Source organism: Chionomys nivalis, chromosome 24 (assembly GCF_950005125.1).
Source record: "Chionomys nivalis chromosome 24, mChiNiv1.1, whole genome shotgun sequence".
NCBI classification, from domain to species: domain Eukaryota; kingdom Metazoa; phylum Chordata; class Mammalia; order Rodentia; family Cricetidae; genus Chionomys; species Chionomys nivalis.
Window position 1 is genome coordinate 32378740 of NC_080109.1, and position 23286 is coordinate 32402025.

The window sequence follows — 23286 nt, forward strand, 5'->3', positions numbered from 1 at the left end:
AAGTACTCTTAACTGCTGAGCCATCTCTCCAGCCCTGCCTTAATGGTTATGTTTTTAACATATGAGGCAGAATAAGACCTTCAGCCCACTTGTTAAGGGTGTGTGCTCTTTACATAATGTATGCTCTTATTCATCGAAGTTATATATAGAAAGTAATTGAGTTACTTACTTTAAGTTTTCCTTTGTTAAAAGCACAAACAGAGACCTGGTAGGCAGAATGCCCCATGTCAATAAACACAACATTCCTTGGCTTCTCATCTAATGAGGGAAGATCCTGTTTATAAATTCCATATGCCAGCGCCACTGTATAAGAACAAACAATAGGTTAATTCTTGTATAGCTGTCCTTTGGAAAACAAGACAAAGTTATGTTTATACGGCATTCTAATATACAATACAGTAAAATAGATTCAACCTATTTTAACTTTTCACAGATTACTTAACATTTTATTTTCCCTACTCAGTTGTCAAAGCAGTAGTCATTCTTTAAGATCAAGTGTGAATTCCACCTCTGTCAAAATTCTGTATTCAAAGCAACAAATTATAAATGACGTCAGAGTTTTAAAAAGTTGTAGAGAGAAAAGCTGCTAACTGTTTTCTGATGGTAGTTTTCAAGTGGCCATACCAACCTGCAGTGGTTTCATTCATCAGCCTCAGACAATTTAGGCCTGCAACCTGAGCTGCCGCCATCACGGACCTTCTCTCAGCATCAGTGAAAAAGCTTGGGATCTGGCAAGAACAGTCACAAGTTACTGCCTCAGTGCCACAGACTTTACTAATAACCACAGAACACGCAACTTTAAATCAACGTAAAGTACTAGTGTAGGTTCTTAAGTCTGGCAGTTTCTGTACCACACAGATGGGATCTGGAGTTTGAACACAAATCTAATTAGTATTATAGGCTCCCCAGTTCTGTTTACCTCAAGGAGCCAGTGTTAGTCTGTTTACTGTGGTTTGGACAGCTATCTCTAAGACTCGGGTGCTGGTCCTCAGTGTGACTTTGTGGAGGTGGACAGTGGTTGAAGGTGCTTAGATGAACTGAGAGATATGCTCTAGGAAGGGATGGTAGACCTCACTTCTGTCTGGACACTTGTTTGGCAATCTGGTCTTTTCTTCATACATACTCTTGCCAATGATGCTGTTATGTTCTCACCACAAAACAAACTAATAGCTTCCCATTATTAAATTCAGCTTCCAAAAGCTAATGGGATAAATAAACCAGTTTTCCTTACAAAGTTAGCCTGCCTACAGTATTCTGACACAGTATTGAAAACTTGACCAATATATTAGACTATTAAAATACTGGTCCTGGGCATGGTGGTACACTCCTTTAAACCCAGCACTTGGGAGGCAGAATCAGGAGAATTTCTATGAGTTTGAGGCCAGCCTTCTTTATATAGCTAATTCCAGGTCAGCCAGTGCTACATAGTAAGAACCTGTCTCAAAAAAAGTAAGCTAATAAATAAAATACTAGTCCATTTTAATAACAAAAATTAAAACCCTAAGACTCCATTAAAATGAAATTAAGTATATGTAATATAGTATATCTCATATGATAGAATCCTAAGTACCTAAGACCATCTAGATTTCCGCTGTCATGGAATAGTATATTATGTTAAAAAAGGACATGCATGGCTCAGTGGTTAAGAGCACATGCTACTCTTGAAGAGTTCCAGGAAATCTGAGGCCTTCTTTTGGTCTCTATGGCATGGCATGCACACTGTCTCCACACAGACAACAGGCATGCACCCACCCACCCACCCCCACACACACACATGGCTATACAGAACATAATTTCATTTCTGTGGAATGTATATACAACTAGAAGATGAAATCCAATTCTTTAAAATGGTTATATTTCTAAGGAGGAAAAATATATATTGCAGGAAGTTATAAAATGTACAAAAATTTATTTATTTATTTAACCCCCACCTCCAATTTTTTAACAGGGTTTCTTTGTGTAGCCTTGGCTGTCCAAGAATTAGCTCTGTAGACTACAGTGGCCTCAAACTCACAGAAATCCACCTGCCTCTGCCTCCCAAGTGCTAGGATTAAAGGCATGTGCCACCATCACCCATATTAGCCCCCAAAATTTTAAAGATAACTATTGAATATATTAATGTAGAATATTCCTCAACGCCTTCATGGCCTGATGTGCAGTCTTCCTGCCTCAAATTCTCAGAATGCCAGGATGAGTATTGAGTAGCAATACCCCGCTTATATTTCTTTTACTATGATGTGTGTGTGGGGTTGTGCAATGCCACAACATGTATTTAGAGGTCAAAGAACAACTTTGTGGAAGCAGTTCTTTCCTTCTCCCTTCACACGAGTTCAGAGGATTGAATGCACATCATCAGGTTTGAGTGGCAAGTGCCTTTACTCAGAGATATCTCACCAGCCTCCAACTTAAGCCTTCTGTTTGCTGTTGTTTTTATGTATTTAGACAGGTTCTCACTATATATCTTGGCTGTCCTGGAACTCACTAAATAGACCAGTCTGACCTTGAACTCAGAGATTTATCTGCCACTGCCTCCTGAGTGCTGGGATTAAAGGCACATGACACTATGCCCAGCTTAAATTTAAGTTTTAAGGTAGTAGCCTCTGTTTTTACTGTGTACTGTTAGATGTGCTTATGGTCCTGTACATTAGTATTCTTCTCTGACAAATCTATAATTCATATATGTGGTTTGTATAGTATTCATGAGGCAATTTATGAACCAAGTACTTTCGTGGATACAGCTCCACAGAGTAGTAGAGCTATCCTCATACTGCTTACAGCCATGAGAGACGGGCCTAATGACAGCTGCACCACTCTCACACATGCATTCCAAGTGGCACCATGAGGAGGAGTTGCAAGCACACTCTTGGGAATGAAGTACCTCGATTCTCTGTAGTACGGACAAGAGGAGGTAATACTCTACCCTTGTGGGGGAGCTCAGACTTAACACACATAAAATTACCACAGTGCCTAGCTAATGGTAAACACTCTTATCTGCTATTTCTAATGGTTACAAAGCAAAATACTAAACTCTTACATTTCTTTCAATTAAATTTAAATAATGAAAATATTTAATAATTAAGTTCACCAAAAAGTTAATAATCTAATTCTTTTTATGCAATATTAATATTTATGCAACTTTAATCACACTAAGTAAAAAAATATATGATAAAAAGAAGCTAACAATATTCAATGATATTTAAGAGATAAGCCATGGCAAATAATTAAATATTTTATTAAGAATTTTAGAAAGGATCCTTAAAGAATACCTGTTTTTTTTTTCCCCTGAGACAGAACGTCTATAATTTCAAATTCCTGCCTATAACTTCACACCCCTAACTTTGAATTTTTAATTTATTCCCTAAAACATTAAAGTATTTAAAATCGGGAAGTTAAATGCTACTAGGAAGATTATATTTTTAAGTTTTTAAAATTGCATGCATTTGGCGTCTATCTTTATATAGATTTGTGTGCGTACACATGTGGGAGGGACCACACATGCAGAATCAGAGGACGATCCTCACGAGTCAGACTTCACATGTGGGTCCTGGGGATCAAACTCGGGTGGCCAGTGCCTGAGCCATCTCACTTGTTCCTTAGGGAGAAACATAAGTGGCAGGGGCAGCAGCCACTGAAAATATAACACACGCTGGTTTTTGAAGGCTCACTGATTATGAGAACTGAGTTTATAGGAAAGTCGACCTAATGAGGTCGTTTTTAAATGAGGTGGTTTTTAAAAAAGTAAAGCCACTGTAAGTTATTTTGTGACCAAAGAGAGAAATTACAAAAAGAAAACATTTTTCCTTGATGTCAATACCCTGGAGCTCACCGAGATCACACAGTCGGCCACTGGCTTCTTGAGGGCATTTTCTGAGGTCTCTTTAAGTTTAGCCAACAACATTCCGGTGACTTGCTCAATTGCAAAGGGCCTCTCTTCCTCCAGGTACCGAACCTACAATCAAGATCGATACACTCAGTCACTTATTCACACAATGCGTGTGCACACCACACACGGCAGTGGAAACAGCGGTCCATTCCTTACAGAGGGTCACCAGCAACACTGAGCAGTCTCATGTGTAGCTCCACACCAATAAGAACATTACTTTGGAGAGAGTTCTAAACTCATGAGTCCTCACCCACTAAAAAAACCATTCATTTATATCATTAATTTTCCAAGTATGATGTAAACAGTGAAGGAAAAAAAGATAAAATTCTTTTGTTTTCCCCTCGAGATAGCGTTTTTCTGTGTAACAGTCCTGGCTGTTCTGGACCTCACTTTGTAGACCAGGCTGGCCTTGAACTCTCAGAGATCCACCTGCATCTGCCTTCTAAGTGCTGGGATTAGAGGTATGCACCACCAACAATAATAATATTCTTAAAAATTAGTACTCCTGGACTTAACATGTAAGCTTCAGCCATATGGTTTTGGAAAGAGGAAATTAATAACACCATTGAAATAGAGGGAAAGAATCCGAATTATTAATCTGTATCAATCTATATACCTATGAACACTGATTTTTGACAAAGAAGCTAAAAATATAAAGTGGAAAAAAAGAAAGCATATTCAACAAATGGTGTTAGTATAACTGGGTATTAAAATACAAGAGAATGCAAATAGATTCATATCTATCACCACGCACAAAACTCAAGTCCAAATAGATCAAAGTCCTCAACATAAAAACAACCACACTGGCTGGGCGGTGGTGGTGCACACCTTTAATCCCAGCACCTGGGAGGCAGAGGCAGGTGGATCTTTGTGAGTTCGAGGCCAGCCTGGTCTATAAGAGCTAGTTCCAGGACAGGCTCCAAAGCAACAGAGAAACCCTGTCTCAAAAGACAAACAAACAAACAAACAAACAAACAAACAAAAAAACCAAAAAAAAAAAACCCAACCACACTGAACCTCACAGAAGAGAAAGTGGGAAGTAGCCTTGAACACATTGGCACAGGAGTCCACTTCCAAAATATAATCCCAGTAGCACAGACACTGATAGCAACATTAATAAACTGGACCTCCTGAAACTGAGAAGCTTCTGTAAAGCAAAAGACATGGTCAATAAGACAAAAAAAAAACAGCAGCCTACAGATTGGGAAAAGATCTTTACCAAACCCACATGGAACAGAGGACTGATTCCAAAATATACGAAGAACTCAAGAAATTTGACATTAAAATAACAAATAATTCAATTAAAAATGGGATATAGACCTAAACACAGAATTCTCAACAGATGAATCTCAAATGGCTGAAAGACACTTAAGGAAATGCTCAACATCTTTACCTATCATAGAAATGCAAATCAAAACAACTCTGAAGTTCCATCTTCCATCAGTCAGAATGGCCAAGATCAAAAACAGTGATGCCAGCTTATACTGGAGAAGACGTAGGGTAAAGGGTGGGAGTGAAAATTTAAACAGCTGCTTATGGCGATTTCTCAAAAACATTAGGAAAAAAATCTACCTCAAGACCTAGCAATACTGCTGTTGGGTATACAACTAAAAGCTCAATCATACCACAAGGACATGTGCTCAGCTATGTTCATAGCAGCATTATTCATAATAGCTAGACCCTGGAAACAAACTAGATGCCTCTCAACTGAAGAATGGATAAAGAAAATGTGGCAATTTACACAATGGAGTACTATACAGTGGTTAAAAAATGATATCTTGAAATTTACAGGCAAATGGATGGATGTAGAAAAAACCATATTGAGTGAGGTAACCCAGACCCAGAAAGACAAATATAATATGTACTCACTCATAAGTAGCTTCTAGACATAAAGCAAAGAAAAACCATCCTACAGTCCACAACCCCAGAGAACCTAAACAACAAAGATAACCCTAAGAGAGACATACATGAATCTACATAGGAAGGAGAAAAATACAAGATCTCCTGAGTAAATTGGGAACATGGGGGATAAGGGAGGAAGGGGGGAATGGAGAAAAATGTATAGCTCAATAAAAACAATAAAAAGTGTTTTTAAACACTTAAACAATAAAAAGTGTTCTTACACTAAAGTTCATATATATATATATATATATATATTCAATACAGTGCTTCTCTGTTACAGTGAACTCACAGAGACCCACCTGCCTTTGCCTCCTGAGTACTGGGATTAAAGGCGTGCGCTACTACTGCCTGACTGGGATTAGGCATAAATTTTTTTTTTCCAGGGTAGCCAGGTCTACACAGAGAAATCCTATCTCAAACAACAGCAAAGCAGTTGTTTTATGCAAGTTCTTCAGATCACTTTGTATTATATTTCATGGGTATTGGTATTTTGCCTGCGTATGTCTGTGTGCATGCCTGTTGCCTGTTGTCCTAGTTCCAGGACAGGCTTCAAAGCTACGGAGAAACCCTGTCTCAAAAAAAAAAAAAACAAAAACAAAACAAACAAAAACCCATACTCTCCTCAGCCCATTCACACAATCTATTCTGCATGTGTGTGTATGCGTGATTTTTTCCCCTAGTGCTGGGAACCAAACTTAGGCCTTTGTGCTTGTGAGATAAGTATTTGACTACCGAGCCACATAAATCCTCAACATTTTTGCTTTGTTTTAAAGAGTAAAATCAAAATATCCTAATGAGCTTAATAGAGTGTGGCATGTATCAGTACTTTCTCTTATGATCGCATGCTATTTTACTATATAGGTGTATTTCATCTAACTCATAATGGATAACTTTATTTCTAAAAATCACACCATTAATATTATGAACATTCATGTACAGAAATTTTGTGGACATATTTTCAACTCTGGGGTTTGTAAGGAGTAGAACTGTTGAGCCATACACTGACTGTGGTTTATAGTATCTCACTCGTTGTGCTGACCAATTTCTAGACCCCGTTTCTTAGAAGAAAGTTTGTTTTACCACTTCACTTCTAAATATGACAAGATTCTTGTAAACCTGAAAGCCTGCTGGCAGCTCTACTACTTTGGAGGGGCACTCTTCTAAGTTGCACATGGCTCTGCATCACTCCCGACCAGTCTCATCTACTGGCGTTCTCCCAGTGATAGTCACTTCTTATTTCACACAAAATCACTGTTTTTAAAAGTTACTATCTACAACAGAATGTTTTGCATTCACTAAAATTACTACAAACTTGACCAACATGCAGGTGTTGTCCCAATTTATGATAAAACACCATGACTGAACCAACTCGGAGAGGAAAGGGTCTGTTCATCTTATAGCTGTAGTCCACCATCCCGGGAAGGCAGAGCAGGAACATGGAGGCAGGAACTGATGCAGAAGCCATGGAGGAACGTTGTTTACTGGCTTTCTCCTCCTCATGGATTACACACCTTGTTTTCTTATGCCCCAGGACTGCTATCTGCCCAGGGTGGCACAACCAAACCAGGCTAGATCTTCTCACTTCTTTAACTAAGAAGACTGTATTACAGACTTACCTGTAGGCCAATAATTGAGGCACGTTCTCAATTTAAGATCCCCCTTTCCATAACTTGTGACAATTAACAATAAATTAGCCAGAACAGATAGATGCTCAAATGTACTGTCTGAGAAACAAAGTTATACTTCGGGTTATAACAGTAACATTCTCACATTGTTCTTTCCTTTAAGGGCACAGCTGTACTCTTGCAAACACAAAGCTCACCTTAACTCCTGCACTTCCATTGGGCATCTTCTGCAGTTCATAGGGAAGCCTGACTCTCTCCGTTTGCACAATGGGGTCATCAAATGATCGCCCATGAAGCTTTTTGAAGCCATGAATTGTATTTCTTACGTTTGTAACTATCTGTTGGCAATAGACATGTGAATTTATCAATTAATTAATGAGGCAAAATAAGGTAATAATCTAATACTTAAAACCACCAAATTGCTATTCTCATATACTCAAGTTCAGAATTTTACTTTATTCATTCTCTTGTTGTCCAATTAGAAAGTTATAGTGTGAGCATGCATGTATCTTAAGTGTTATCTTTGCAGTTCTCTTCTTTTCCTAGAAATAAGTGAAAGAGACAATATAAAACCTGAAACTTTTCAAACAATATAGTGAAAATCTATTGACAAATCATCTCTGTTTTCAGTACTTTGAAAAAATTTACGTGAATGGGTATTTTGCCTATATGTATGTCTGTACACTACTTGGCTGTCTGGTGCCTCATAAGGCCAGAAGAAGGCATCAAATCTCTGGAGCTGGAATTACAGCCCTATATGAAGCACCATATGGGTGCTGGAACCAAACCTGTGTCCTCTGGAACAGAGGGGCAGCCAGTATTCTTAACCACTGTGCCATCTTTCCAGCCCATTCTCAGCACTTTATATGCAGTAAATTATTTTGTTTGATATTGTGTTTTCTTTCACTTAAAAATACTTTATTTTGAATTATGTGCTTGTGGGGGGTGTGGGTGCCTATGAGCACAGGGCTCTTAGAGGCCAAAAGAGGAACTCTGATCTCCTAGAGGTAAAGTTACTGGTAAGTGCTGGGAAGCTGACTCTGGTCCTCTGCAAGAGCAGTGTGTGCTCTTAGCTGCTAAGACATTTCTCCAAACCTTTCCCCATTTTTTATGTTTTTATTTAAATTGTTTTCAAATCATTTATTTTCCTTTCTTCTCAGTGGCTGTTTTCTTGAGAGATGTCTTATATATTGCTCCCATTGATAAGAATCACCCCTAGATCAGTATTTTAGATCCCTCCCATGAGGCACAGTGCTAAGCAACAGTATTAACTGTAAATGACTAATATTTTGACAAGCTAATGTTTTGTTCAAACTATATACTGCTACTTAGATGCAGTATCTGCTTTCTTAGTGATCTTCAAACAGATCTGGAACTTCCCTCATTGGATGAATGCATAGGGGTGCTCAGCCTATTTAACTCATGGGAGATTAATAATAGTACAGACTTCTTTAAATAAAGGTTATTTCTGCTAAATTTACAGCACTCAAAATATGATGGTGCTTGAAAGATGGCTCAGAGGCTGAGAGACCTTGCTGCTCAGTCACGAAGACCCGAGTTTGGATCCCAGGTCTCACATCAGGTGGCGGGCAAGGCCTGCGACTCCAGCTCCAAAGCACCCACCACTCTCTGCTGGCCTCGTGTGCACTGCCCCACAACTCTACATGCACAAACAGACACACAGATACACACAAAGAAAAAGTAACTCTTATAAACACCAAAATATGAGGTCTCAATCTAATAAAGGAGCTATTTTCGCAATAATTAACTTTTATATACAATATGAATGTAGAAAACATAAAACACTTTCACATATAAAGCAGAATTAAATGACATTCTTTCAACTTTTTGAGCAAAAGTTTTTAAATAAATGTGTAAATAATTCCCACAAAGTCACGAGGAAATAATGGCACATTAAATTACTGATTTTTCTGAAACAGGATGTCACATAGATCAGGCTTTAAACTCACTTGAGATCAGCCTTGAATTCCTGATTAGCGTAACTCAGCCTCCTTAGTGCTAGGTTTATAGACATGAGAACAGGAAGAAAAGACCCAGCTATACATAAAATATATGAAACAACTACCAAGGGCTTTGGTTTAGGAAAATAAAGGAAAAGTAAAATAATATAAAGCCAACAAGCTAGTGGGCAAACAGGCAAACTTTAAGTTAATATTCTATTCATAAACATTTCAGAAGTCTAGAGATATACTTAAATTTTGTGATCCACATTAAGCCACGCTGGTAATTTTCTCCTTTGCTTTCCCCACCTTCTTTTACTAAGAACATTGCTTATTAGTCACAGAAGTATTCAGAAGACCACCCCTTAGACGAAGTGACCATAGTAGGACATCCAACTTTACAATTCTTAAAGAAATAAAATAAAAAATTATTCTATAACTTAAAGCAAATTTATTTCTCCTTCTCCACCTTCTACACCCCATCCTGCATTTTCTTTCTTTTGTTTTGGAAACTATCTCATGCAGCTTATGCTGGCCTTTAACTCTTAATCATACTGCCTCAAGAGCTGGGATTACAGGGATGAGCCAGCACACCCAGCAAAGTGTGTCTGACACAACAAAAGGTGTAGACTCTGCCCTACTTGTAACTCTCAGCTATGTGCTATGGTCATCAACCGCCATGTAGTTAACTTTCTCTCCGAGTCAAAACAGCCACACTCGCAACATACCTGACTCTTAGCTGCATTTCCAATGGCTCGAGTTCTGGATCCCAAAGATATACAGGCCCTGAATAAGATTAAAACAAGAGTTCCGCTGTTTATCTGATACACTGTTTATAAGGTTCTCTTTATACAAAAGTAAATTTAAAATAGTTAAAATAATCATTATTTTAAAATCAGGTAGTAGAAATAAAAACTTTACATATTTCTAAACTTTATAATAACAGAATAGTGATAAAAATTTTAGAATTTAAAAAATTGTGTTAATAATTGACAATACAATATTGGTGCCAAAACTGTTTTTCAAATTCTAATGACCTGAGTCCTATTCAAAAGTAACCATATTTAGTAAAGTAAGGCTGCTCGGATTTCCACTCTGGCTCTGTGAGTTACATAAGCATCATTTGCTTCAGTTTCCCATATGGTGAGAGTGCTGACAACACCTGCTCATCAGGTTATGTGAGGACCAGGAGAGTGAACGTAGGTGTTAAGAAATGCTTTCGACACCTGGCACAATGTAGTTGGAGGTTGCTTGTTCATTTTCTGGCCACCCAGACCTGAAATAATCACACTGGAACTATATTAATTGCAACACTGTTGGCTTAAGTGTATTTCTAACTAGATCCTTATATCTTATTTTTTTTTTTGGTTTTTCGAGACAGGGTTTCTCTGTGGTTTTGGAGACTGTCCTGGAACTAGCTCTTGTAGACCAGGCTGGTCTCGAACTCAGAGATCCGCCTGCCTCTGTCTCCCGAGTGCTGGGATTAAAGGCGTGCGCCACCACCGCCCGGCTTAGCTCTTATATCTTAACCCATTTTACTAATCTGTGTATCGCCACGTCATTGTGGCCTACTGGTTAAAGTTCTGTCCTGTGTCCGGCATCTGTCTCTTGCAGTGGCTACAAGGCTTCCCCCCTTGACTCCACATACCTTTTCCTCTATCTCTGCTTGGAATTCCTGCCTTGCTCTATTCTGCATTGCCATAGGCCCAAGCAGCTTCTTTATTAACCAATGGTGATAAAACATATTCACAGGTTACAGATGGGAATCCCACATCAGCACAATAAAAATACAAATACTTGTTGCTGTTTTAATCACTATCCTTGAATAATTTAAAATTTGTTGAAAAATTCAATAGAACACATACCATTATGAAAAAGAACAATCATCTCCATATAATAGGGTTTAGAAAAAATTTCTTTTTAAAATTAATTTTTTTTAAAAAAAATTATTCTTTTCTCATTTTACATACCAATCCCAGTTCTCACTCCCTCCCTCCTCCCACTTCCCCCACCTTCCATCCACCCCAACCGCTATCCATCCTCTGAGAGAGTAAGGCTTCCCATGGGAGCCAACAAAGTCTGGCACATCACAGGAAAAGCAACTTCTAAATTATGATTTGAAAAGAGATAAAAGTATTTAATTTATAGCTGTCTTGTGCAAACTGATGTTCCAGGCCATTAGAATTTGAAGAACTGTTTTGGCACCAATACCATATTGTCACAGGTGCTCAAGTTAGATATGGTTTCCCTATAAAGGTTCATATGCTAAAAACCTGATCCCAAATATAATGACACCGAGATGGCAGACCTCTGAGATGTTGCACCTAGGAGCCAGATCATGGGGCACCAAACTCAGAAAATCAGTGCCCATTTCATGGAAGTATGTCAGGCCCTCCCACATACAGCATGTCCCTTTGTGACACAGCCAGAGGCCCTCGCCAGAACACCAGCACTGGGCAGGCTGCGTCCTCCAGCCACTCGGATCTGCAGCCAAGTAATCTCCTTAGAAGTCCCTAGGTTGACACTTTCCCTGACAGTCCCATACAAACAGCATTCCTGATCCTCCCAACCTAAATATCTCCTAGCATCTAAAAACCCATTTCCTCCTTAGTATAATTACCATTCAATACAATTTATTCTCCAGCCGTATCTCTAGATGAAATGTGAAATCTGTGAGGGAACGAGGCATTGTCCTCATTGCACTATTCAAGGTGGCAGCCAATGCTCACATATGGGAGATAAAATTTAAATTAAAATAACAAAATTCTGTGCCTCAAAACTAGTCACATTTCAGGTTATTACACTCACATGTAGCTAGTAGATATAAAAAACTATACAGAGAACAAATATATATATATATATAATAGAAAGTTCTACTGCGCTGGCCAGGAGCACTGCCTGGTGGACAGGAAGGACACTTTCTGAAAGACCAGGAATATGGATCCTAAGGGTAATTAGGAAGAATACAACTTGGTTAGTTTCATAGTTGGGTTTGATTAAGACAGTATCCAGGTTAGACTATATAGGGCCTCAACAACTCAATTATAAATTGAAATGTTTGCATCCAGTAGTCAAATTCATTAAGTTTCCGAGTAATGGAGAGAACGATGTATGGTGATGGATAATACAAAACAAAGGCTGTATCTCAGTGCATGGCTTGCTAAGCGCTGACCTATCACACTGAGGCCCACTGGACTTTGAATTCAGCCATCTCTACATCTGGCTGCTCCTCTCAATTTTCCCACATAAGCTTTAAAAATATCCCTACTTTTTCTTTTCCCTTTCTAGGTAAAGATCACAGCATTCTTGGCCTTCTGTGGCCACTGTGTTGCTGCCCGATGAATAATGACACGAGAGAGATAGCAAGCAAGCGTCCATCTCTTCACTTCCTTGGAGAGCCTTTATGACTCTCTTCTCATGTTGCCACTTTGGCTCTGAATCAAAATTTTAACAGCTAAACAATGTGTTTGTTTCAACTACAGTGTCAGGGTGTCCAGAGAGCAGAGTTTCTCAACCATGGCAATCCTGATATTCCAGGCCAGATGTTCCTTCTGTTGAGCAAATGGGGCTATGGTGTGCACTGTGACAGTTGAGTCTGCTGGCCTCTTCCCAGAAGATGCTAATAGTACCCTTCTACTCCCACTCTCAGCTTCTGTCTGAGAACCGCTCCTCGGCACAGATCTCAAGAAGTTCTGTAAAACATGATTCTTTAGATGCTAAAGTAGCTTGGGAAAACATTGCTTTTTTAAGAGACTTTCGGTGCTTATCAGTAAAGGGACTTGAGAAGCTCTTCAGAGAAGAGAAGCCCAAATACTGCTTAACTCTCTGGGGAAAATGCTACGGTAGAAGACGAAGAGGGAGGAATCGTTCTCAGAATGGCATGCTGATGCTATAGGCTCTCAAACATGTTTTTTAGAAAAATAAACTTTAGACATATATAGTTTAATGACAACAAAGAACTTTCAATCTTTTATTATGACCAAAAGAATTAAATATTTTAACAAATGGAAAAATAATGTAAGTTTTTAATATACTTATTAAACATAAATTGAAAGTTAAATTAGTTTGTAACTTGAGACCATTAACAGAAACCACACAGACAAATACTTAAGCTGATCAGGTATTAGACATAGCAATGCATGCCTTTCATCTCAGCATTTGGGAGGCTGAAGCAGGAGGATCAAGTCCAAGATCACTTCGGGCTACTTACTCAAAATCTTATCTCAAAAAACAAAAGCAGAAACTGATCAGTGATTGTAGACACATAGTATTAGATTATTAGGCAGAATATTTTAGGATATAGTCTTAATTAAAATTCACCCGGTCCAAACACAAACATAAATTCACAATTTTAAGGTTCTTTAAATTGTGAATATCTGGCTAGAAAACTTGCAAACGACCATCTGCAACATATCTTTATAAATGAAATTCTACCAGATCTCAGTGATGATCATTAAGTTTTATAATGATCATAGACTAAAAAGACTACCAACAGCATGGAAACATCATAAATTCATACCACTTATTTGTATTATGTAATGTCAGATTCCTTACCTATAAGATCAACGTAATGATTGGAGAATCATTTTATTTTGTCTTGTATTAAAACTTGACTGTTTTAAGAACAGTCTTAGGTTTGGCTATTTTTAATTTGTACCATCAAACCTTATAGCCCCCTAAACAAACTTAATTTTAAAAACAAAGCAGCAAATCTAGCCACTGGGTTTTCTTTAAGAAGCAAAATAACTATACTAGCTTATCATTCAGTAAATGTGAATTCTCAAAAACAAAACAAAACAAATCCAAAACTCAACCCTAACCCCGCAAAGTAAAAAGAAACAAACGGTAGTTATTGTAACATTATTTGCAAAAATAAAATATAAACACATGAAGGTAGAACGTGGGATGAACTAATAACATGATTATAAAAACACTAAAACTGATGGTAACTGATGGTACAGAAATACTTTACAGAGAAGTTAGTGAACAGAACAACAATCTATTTTCTCCTTTCTATCTTAAAAACAAATAGAACCATCTGGAAGTTTTTATTTCTGGATAGAATTATAATTTTTAATTTTATCTTTTCATGAACCTATATTTCTAAGCTTAAGAATAACGTTTTTCTCATAATACACTTAATAAATGAATAAATCATGAGTAAATTATTGGTCCTGGGATTAAGACGGCTACCTGACATATCCACATTTGATTATATAAACATCTAGAATTTTAACAGAGAGGTGATGGTCAATCTAGAAAAAAAGGAGGCCTAAAGCATTCCAGGCTACATCTGGAAACTAATTATAGTCTTTTGCATTTATGTTTGCATACTGACATATTCTTAAACAACTCCTGGATCGTAGTAACCTCAGCATTTAAAGATGGTTTAACACTGATAGTGGCTAACGTTAGTTTGCTTTAAAATTAAGTCTGGATCATCATTACCTTTCCGTAAAAGTACATGAACAGAATTTGCCTCATAAAATTACAGGCTACAGGAGCCCACAAGAAGAGTTTTTCACAAGCAAGTGTTAGTCGTGTTTGTTGCCAATAAACTCCCCACGTTTCCATGACATAATGCTACAAAGTCTTTCATCAAGTTCATAATGGAAGCACTCCACAGTCCTGTTTATACAGGACAGTCGCCTCTGACTCACCACCCGTTCACTCTGTAGAAACACACTTCAGGTCGTAGCCTCTGAGCCCAGCAATCTCAACTAACTGACAGGATTATTAACATGCTCGGCCCAGATTCCCACTGCCCAGTCTCTCCCAGTGAACGCACCGTTAACCTAACCCCAGCGGAAACCGGTCAGACGGTCTCAGATTCTCAAGGACAACACCTCATCTCCCCTAGAAACAGGCAGACTGACGAAGAAATACAACAAATGCGTCTAGGGTTAGGATAACTGCCATTCATTTTCTGAGCGTGCAGAGCGAGGGGTCACTTTTCTGGGAAAGCTGTCGTTCAGGGAGCTGGGGGGTGGCGGAGGGCGGAGAGATGGGGGAGGGACACGCAGAGATCACCCCAGGCCGGGGCGCGCAGGCCAGCGGGGTCCTTCCTTCGTGCCCGGGACGCCGCGGGGCTCTAGCGGGTCAAGGTCGCCTGCGGTCGGCGGGGGCGAGGGAGGCGGCCCGCGGTCCCCCGGGCGGTCGACGCTGCACCTGTCCCGGGCCCCACCCGAGCCCGGGGGGCGGGCGGCACTTACGGCGTGCACCTGTCGCTGTACTCGTTGGCGATGGTCTCGATGCCGCCGCTCCTCGCCACCGCGACGTAGCAGTTGAGGAAGCCGAGGTCAATGCCCACCACCGACATCCCGCCTCCGGGTCGGGCTGCGGGGACCGCGCCCCGCTGCGGGCCGCTACCGCGGACGCTGCGACTCCTGAGAGAAGCAAAGGAGAGGCCCCGCTCTCCGTCAGTCAGAGAATCTAGGGCAGGGGCGTCGGAACTGCGGAGGTGGAGCCGCCCGCCTGCGCCTGCCGCGCCTGCCGCGCCGCCTCCGCCCGGGCCCGCCGCCTCCTCGCCACTGCGGTTCGCCGCCCCCAACCGGCAGTTACTGCGCTCTGCGCCTGCGCGCTCGGCCCCGGGAGGCGCGAGCCACCGGTCGGCTGCGGCTCGGCGGCCTCGCCCTCGGCCGCTCCCGTCAGCGCTCGGCAACGGCTCGCTGCGCAGCGCCGGGATCGAGAAGGAGCTGGGAAAGGGGGAGGTCGCGGAGCCGCGGGGAGGGGCGGGGCGGGCGGTCGCGCGACGCCACGCGAGGCCAAGCGGTCTCCGGGCAACCGGGGGGGGGGGCGGTGGCGGCGGCCAGAGGACGCCGCTCTCCGGAGCGCCGCTCTCAGCACAGCCGCCCGCCTCGCCTCGGCGTCGCAATCCTCAGCACCGCCCGCCCGCCCCCATCCTCCCGCGGTCCCCGAGAGCTGCGGCCTGCTCGCTCACCTGCAGGCCTCGTCGCCCCGAGGGGCCCATGTGCGGCTCGCCCCGAGGCGCCTCCGGCCGCCTCTCTGTGAGGTGGAGCCCATTGTGCGGTGCCCGGGCCACGCCTGCCTCCCAGCTACCCCGCTGCGCCCGTCCCTGGCCTCTGACTTTGAGTGCTATCGCCATGAAAACCCTTCTTGTAGGCGTTGACCCGTTGCCCAGTGAGCTGCAGAAAAGAGGCTGCCGTGGGCCGCGTGCACTTACGAAGGCTGCTCCCTTCTGTGCACATTCCAGCGCGAACTCCGTTCTTTTTCCTCTAGCTCCTTTTTGGTGTCCTCTTCCTTAGGGTCCGGTTCTTCATGCTTCTGCTCACCCTTCTTCTCCAGTTCCTCGTGTAAGCCCTGTTGCAGCTCCTCCAAGTTTTCGTGTGCCTCCTGTTCTACGCCGGAAGCAGGCACGGAGTTTTTATCCGCATGTTGAGGACTCTCAGAGTCCCTGTTTGTGCCCCTTCTTAAGTTACTCAGACGTTTCACTATTAGCACCGCGGTCACGGCAACAGCAGCAAGTGTGGCAATAGCTTTTGCTGTTGTTACTACAATGAATGCGAAGTACATTTCAGGAACGACACCAAGTCAACTGGAAGGTCACTGTTGCCTCAACTGCAGTGTCTTTAACGAACCTTTCTTGTCCAGAGTTTGCAGGAGGCATGCTCCGTCCCACTCAACACTTGCCTAGGAGACCTCGCGACTTGGCTTCCCAGCCGACTGTGCGCGCACAGAGCAGGGTGCTTCCGGCCCTTCAGAACTCTGAGTCTCAGTAGCTTCCACTACTTCGTTGCCTCATTATCATCCTCAGGGATGATGATCTATCGCTTGCTAGATTTGTTCCTGGATAACCTTGAAACTCTCCTAGGATCACAAATTCCATTTTGTATCTATGATGTCTTTGGAACCTCAGGTGTTAAGTTTTTTTTTTCTCTTTAAAACAACAAAACCCTTAAAATATTAAAAAGAAATCATTGATGCCAGAAACAAAGAGTTCACACTCTTTATAGCTAACAGGAGGAAATGAGTACTTAGAAGTTAAAACAGGAAAAGTTTTAAAAGTTTTAGGTTTTAGGAAATGTTTTACATGGATTTAGGTTGTAATCCCAGGCATATATAACTCCTGCTGCCTCTAAGACCTTTCTATCTGGTTGACCCACCTATACTTCCTGCCTGGCCAATCAGCTTTTACTTAAAACATGATTGACAGAATACAGACAATTCTCCTGCACCAAGACTCTAACATCCTCCTATTCCTGAGATAAATCAGCTATCCAAAGATGATTGATTGTTTTCAGATATGCCACATTTGACTTGATTATGTAGACCATTTCCATCTAAATTCACAATTGAAACTGACTGTTTTGCTTCCTTTATTCTTCTTAATCAAGATAAGACCAGTTTTCTTAGTTCTTTAAAAATTTATAAGACTCAATGACCAAAGCAACTTACAGAAGAGTTTATTTGGGACTTCCATGTCAGAGCATTAGTGCCCATGATTGTCATGGTGGGGAGCATGACGGAAGGCAGGCAGGCAGGCAGGCAGGCAGGCAGGCAGGCAGGCAGGCAGGCAGGCACTGAAGCAGCAGCTGAAAGCATACATCTGGAGCCACAAGAGGAAGACACAGAACGCTAACTGGAAATGGTGTGGGCTTTTGAAACTTCAGAGCCAACTCTAGTGACACCTCTTCTCCAACAGTCCCTAGTCCTTCCCCAACAGTCCCAACAACTGGGAACCAAGCATCAAATGCAACCAGCCTGTGGGGCCGCTCTCACTCACACCCCACAGTAGCTTTGGAGAATCAGAAGGGGATTCCTCTTTTCTGCTGACAAAGATTTAAGACCACCAGTCAGCACATTATTTTAGTGACTATAATTTATTCGTGGTTTTTACTATTTTGAGTCAGCAGTCATATTTTTATTGAAAATTACTATTTTATCTATCTACACTTTTGAATTGGCACACATTGATTTATTCAGGTCAAATCTCTTTAGCGGTTGTATCTTTTTCCATTCTTAATTTTGCCTATGTCATTTTCTTGGTTCGTATCACTATTATTAAAAGAATCAGCTTTTGGTTTTCTGGCCTTTATGTCTATGTCTTCATTTTTGTTGTTGTTGTTGTAGCTGCTCTTTACTGTTTGTTTTTGTCAATTGGGGATTGAACCCAAGATCTCACACATGCTCAGAAGCATTCTGCAACTGAGCTATTGCCTCAGCCGGGTCTATTTTCCCCTCTCTAATCCCTACAGCTAAACATCTGCTTCACTAATGTGCTGGTTGGTCTCATGCCGATTCGACACAGCTAGTCATTTGAAAAGAGGGAATCTCAATTACGAAAATGCTCCCACAAGACTGGCCTGTGGTACATTTTTCAGTGATTGATATGAGACCGCCCAGCCCATTGTGCATGGTGACACCCCTGGGCAGGTGATCCTGGGGTGTAAAAGAAAGTAGAATGAGCAAGCCTTGAAGAGCAAGGCAATGAGCAGCAGCCCTCCATGGCCTCTTCATCAGCTCCTGCCTCCAGGTTCCAGCCTTGACTTCCTTTCATAATGGACTGAGATGTGTGACGTCTTTTCATAACAGACTGAAATGTGGAAGTGTAAGCAAAATAAACACTTTCCAAGTTGCTTTTGGTCATGGTGTTTTATCATAGCAATAGAAACCCTAAGACAGTGTTCAATGTTTTATAATTCATATATATGAAGCCTTAAGAAAATTCCTTCTAAATATTATTTTAGCTATAATCCTACCCAAATTTTCAAAAGTTGAAACAGAAGATTGAGAAATGAAGATTAAAAATACCTTATTGCTAGTAACATTAATGTCTGATATATTTGTGGATTGGTGATTATTGAACCCCAGATATAAGGAAATTTACCTACCTAAGCATAGTGTAATTGACATCACATTCAAGCCTCCTCCTATAAAACTTAGATTAGAAGGAAGAGTGGAATATGTAGACTCACAAGTGAAGTAAAAAGGGAGGGGGACAAATTATCCCCAGATTCACAAAAGTCAGCATTTTCCTTTCAAACCCAGTAAGCACTCAGCCAGGTTTATGATTTGTTATCTCACCACCTCTTGCTTACTATTCCTCGGTTCAGGTTAGTAAATCTTTCAGCAAAGGTCTCTGAATGATGAAACATTTAAAAAAATATTCTCTTAAAATAATGAGAGTCATAATTTAGCTGGCTACAGCTTTTAGGAGTACTGGTGATTTTAACTCAGGACCCCATGCATACTGAGCACATACTTTACCACTGAGTTATATTCCCAGCCCCTAGAATTAATTGACAGTGTTTTCCCCTCTTTGGAGATCCATTATTAAGGAATCTAAATATTAATCCTTTTTTTTTTTTTTTTTTTTTTTTTTTTTTTTTGGTTTTCGAGACAGGGTTTCTCTGTGGTTTTGGAGCCTGTCCTGGAACTAGCTCTTGTAGACCAGGCTGGCCTCAAACTCACAGAGATCCGCCTGCCTCTGCCTCCCGAGTGCTGGGATTAAAGGCGTGCACCACCCACCGCCCAGCAATATTAATCCTTTTAAAGTTTTTAGTTGGTCTGTTTTTCCTATTTTGGTATTTCATTAATTATGACTCTGTGGATTTTATTTATTCAATGTATATTTTGTTAACCTTTAATGCTTTTCAGTTTTAATTTTTTCTTTGAAATAATGATGGGAGCAGTGGAATAACAACAGCTCAGAAGTCAACAGTGATTGCTGCTCTTCCAGAGGACCCGGGACGGGTTCCCAGCACCCACGTCGGTTTGCTCATAAGCAGCTGTAATTCTAGTTCCACTGTGCACACACTGTGCTGCACGTTGACTCATGTAGGCTCACACAAATACATAACATAATATTATAAAAAGAATGGCTCTCATCATGACATTTTCATACACAGGTATCGCTGTACTTGGTGCGAATTCACCCTTCAAGGTGGTTGAGAATCTCGGGAAGTATAAACCACTGTTCCTTTTGCTGTTGCCTCTCTCTCCTTCCTATTTCTTTTGGATTTAATAGAATCCACGGAGTTTCTGCATTCAAGCCTCAGTGATTCTTAGAGCATCGTTTGACACCTGATTTTAATTCCAGTTTACTTCCACCTTTAGAAACTTGCTTGTATCTTAATACTGCCTCCTTTTTATTAAAAACACAACTGATCTAATAATTTTAAATATAAATATTCAGCCTATTACATTTTAAGGCTGAGGTGCAAATTCGTTTCGTTGCATTTACCAACTCTGCCACATGATTTTGTTCCCCTCTGTTATAACCATAAACGTCTCTTACTGGAGCCTGTTTTATCTGTAGGTTTTTTTTCTCAACCAAAGTTGTATTTCTTTGTGACAAACAGAACAAATGTAGATTTCTATAAACACCATTCAAATTTGCTAAGACACTAGAGAAGTTTTCATCCAAAAGCAATGGCTAGGTGTCTAGTTAGAAACTACACAGTAACCAAGCGAACCAATTCCTTCTTAGTGGTTGTGAAACAGTAAAGAAAGAGGCAAGAGATGTTCAACGCATTATTTTCAATTGTTTTTATGGAGTGATGCATTTTTTTCTCCACTCACCTCCCTTCCTCCCCTCTCCCCTTTTACCCTCTTCCATGACCACCACGCTCCCAGTTTAGATCTTTAGATCTCAGGAGATCTTGTCTTTTTCTCCTTCCTATGTAGATCCATGTAGATCTCTTTTAGGATCCTCTTTGTTGTCTAGGTTATCTGGGGTTGTGGAATGTAGGTTGGTTTTTTTCTTTGTTTTATGTCTAGAAGCCGCTTATGAGTGAGTACATAATATATTTGTCTTTCTGGGTCTGGGTTAACTCACTCAGGATGTTTTTTCTAGTTCCATCCGTTTGCCTGCAAATTTCAAGATGTCATTTTTTACCACTGTGTAGTACTCCATTGTGTAAATATACTACATTTTCTTTATCCATTCTAAATGGTCGAGGGGCATTTAGGTTGTTTCTAGGTTCTGGCTATTCTGAATAATGCTGCTATGAACATAGTTGAGCACATGTCCTTGTGGTATGATTGAGCATCCTTTGGGTATACACCCAACAACAGTATTGCTGGGTCTTGAGGTAGATTGTTTCCTAATTTTTTGAGAAATTGCCATAATGATTTCCAAATCATTATGTACCAGCTTGCACCCCCTCCAGTCATGAAGGTGTACCAGCTTGCACCCCCTCCAGTCATGAAGAAGTGTTCCCTTTACCACACTTCCTCTCCAGCATAAGCGGTCATCAGTGTTTTTGATCTTAGCCATTCTGATAGGTGTAGATTAGAATCTCAGAGTTGTTGTAATTTGCATTTCTCTGATGGCTAAGGATGTTGAGCATTTTCTTTAGTGTCTTTCAGCCATTTGAGATTCATCTGTTGAGAGTTCTCTGTTTCGGTGTTTACCTATTTCTTTTATTTTTATTGGAAGAACTCAAGAAACTTGACATCAAAAGAAGCAATGCAACATTTGAAGATAATCCCTGACTATAGCTGGCTAGTGATGTTACCCTAGCTGTCTCATTAGATGTGCTTAAAACTCACATGATTTATTTCAGATGTAAAATGGTAGGTGAATATTTCTCACGAATTCTCTAAGTTCATTCTTATTTAGAAAAAACTCCCCATTGTTTTATTATTAGTGAATGAGTTTAGAAACCATTTTTGAATATTAACCCTATAGTGTAAGGATCTCTGCATCCAGAGAACATTGAGAAGTGCTAATTTTGGCACCAAAACTTGGTTATGCATCATTGTCTATTAGACACCAAATCATCCCAAGTAGTATTTTTCCACGTGAATAGAAAAATAGAACAAATCATAATCTAATAAAATTCTAATAAAAGCTTTATTCAAAAATCCAGTCTGGCTTTTGTTTTCTTCAATCAAGGCTTCCATTAAGAATTTTGGTAATTATAAATAAAAACAGAACTTACAAAGTAAAATACATCACTGTTCTTTACTTTGTGTATTAAATGTCAACAAGTCAAACATTTCAAACCAGGGTTTCAAATGCCAAGGATTATTACTATGCCACTCTTCAGTAACTTCACTCAAATAAGCCTTGCCAATGCAGTGGCAAAAAAGGGAAAACAACAGCAAAACAAACAAAACCCAAAAAACCAAAGGCAAATGTATTGCAGTGTAAGAACTTAAAAGACACACCCCAATTTCTGCCCTTCTCACTGGCACTGACTTCAATAACCCAGGTCTGCCACATCTCACTTCAACAAGAAGCCTATTGAGAATACACACACACACACACACACACACACACACACACACACACACTGACAAGATCAAATACTTCCTGGCTTATCAGTTTTCTTCTAATAAACAAAAGTAGCCATTGTCTTCCATTTAAATAACTATCTTGTTTTGAGTGTTTAAGGAATTGAAAGGGGGCCCTTAAGATGGCCTGTAGCAACATCTTTAAACTTTAATCCCTCTTATTTAATCACACTGATTTGGTATTTGTCATAAGAGACATTTAATGTGCAAACTGGAAAAACAAATGTGGAGGGAAGGGGCTTCTTTTTTCTTACATTTATTATTTAAAAAAATTTTAAGGTTTTTTTTCATTTTATACAGCAACTACAGTTCTCCTCCCCTCCCCTCCTCCCGCTCTCCCCGCCTCCCCCACCTAACCCCTCAGAGAGAGGTAAGGCCTCCTATGGAGAGTCAACAAAGTCTGGCATTTCAAGCTGGGCAGGACCAACCCCTTCCCACTGCATCATGGCTGAGCAAGTTATCCCTCCATAGGGAATGGGTTCCAAAAAGCCTGTTCATGCACTGGGGATAAATCTTGGTGTCCCCAGTGTCCCCAGTGGCCTCAAAACTGCCCAAGCAACAGAACTGTCACCTATATTCAGAGGGCCAAACCTATGCAGGTTTCCCAGCTATCAGTCCAGAGTCACTGAACTCACGTCAGCTGACTCTGTGGTTT

General features: G+C 40.6%; 1 protein-coding gene across 3 annotated transcripts in view; it reads right to left on the minus strand.

Moving 5' to 3' along the window:
- Positions 1-16685, minus strand: part of Hspa4l (heat shock protein family A (Hsp70) member 4 like) — a 50990-nt gene extending 34305 nt beyond the window's left edge. The window contains exons 1-7 of one of the 3 annotated variants that reach the window (XM_057757361.1): positions 16555-16685; positions 15584-15757; positions 10100-10157; positions 7608-7748; positions 3827-3949; positions 629-728; positions 170-303 (exon numbers count right to left, since the gene is read on the minus strand). In XM_057757361.1, coding sequence (XP_057613344.1) covers positions 170-303; positions 629-728; positions 3827-3949; positions 7608-7748; positions 10100-10157; positions 15584-15690 — 663 coding nt within the window. In that variant the 5' untranslated portion in view covers positions 15691-15757; positions 16555-16685. Of the gene's footprint in view, positions 1-169; positions 304-628; positions 729-3826; positions 3950-7607; positions 7749-10099; positions 10158-15583; positions 16042-16311; positions 16329-16554 lie in introns of those variants that run through there. The other 2 variants (XM_057757359.1, XM_057757360.1) reach the window with 2 other exon arrangements.
- Positions 16686-23286: the final 6601 nt, after the last annotated feature.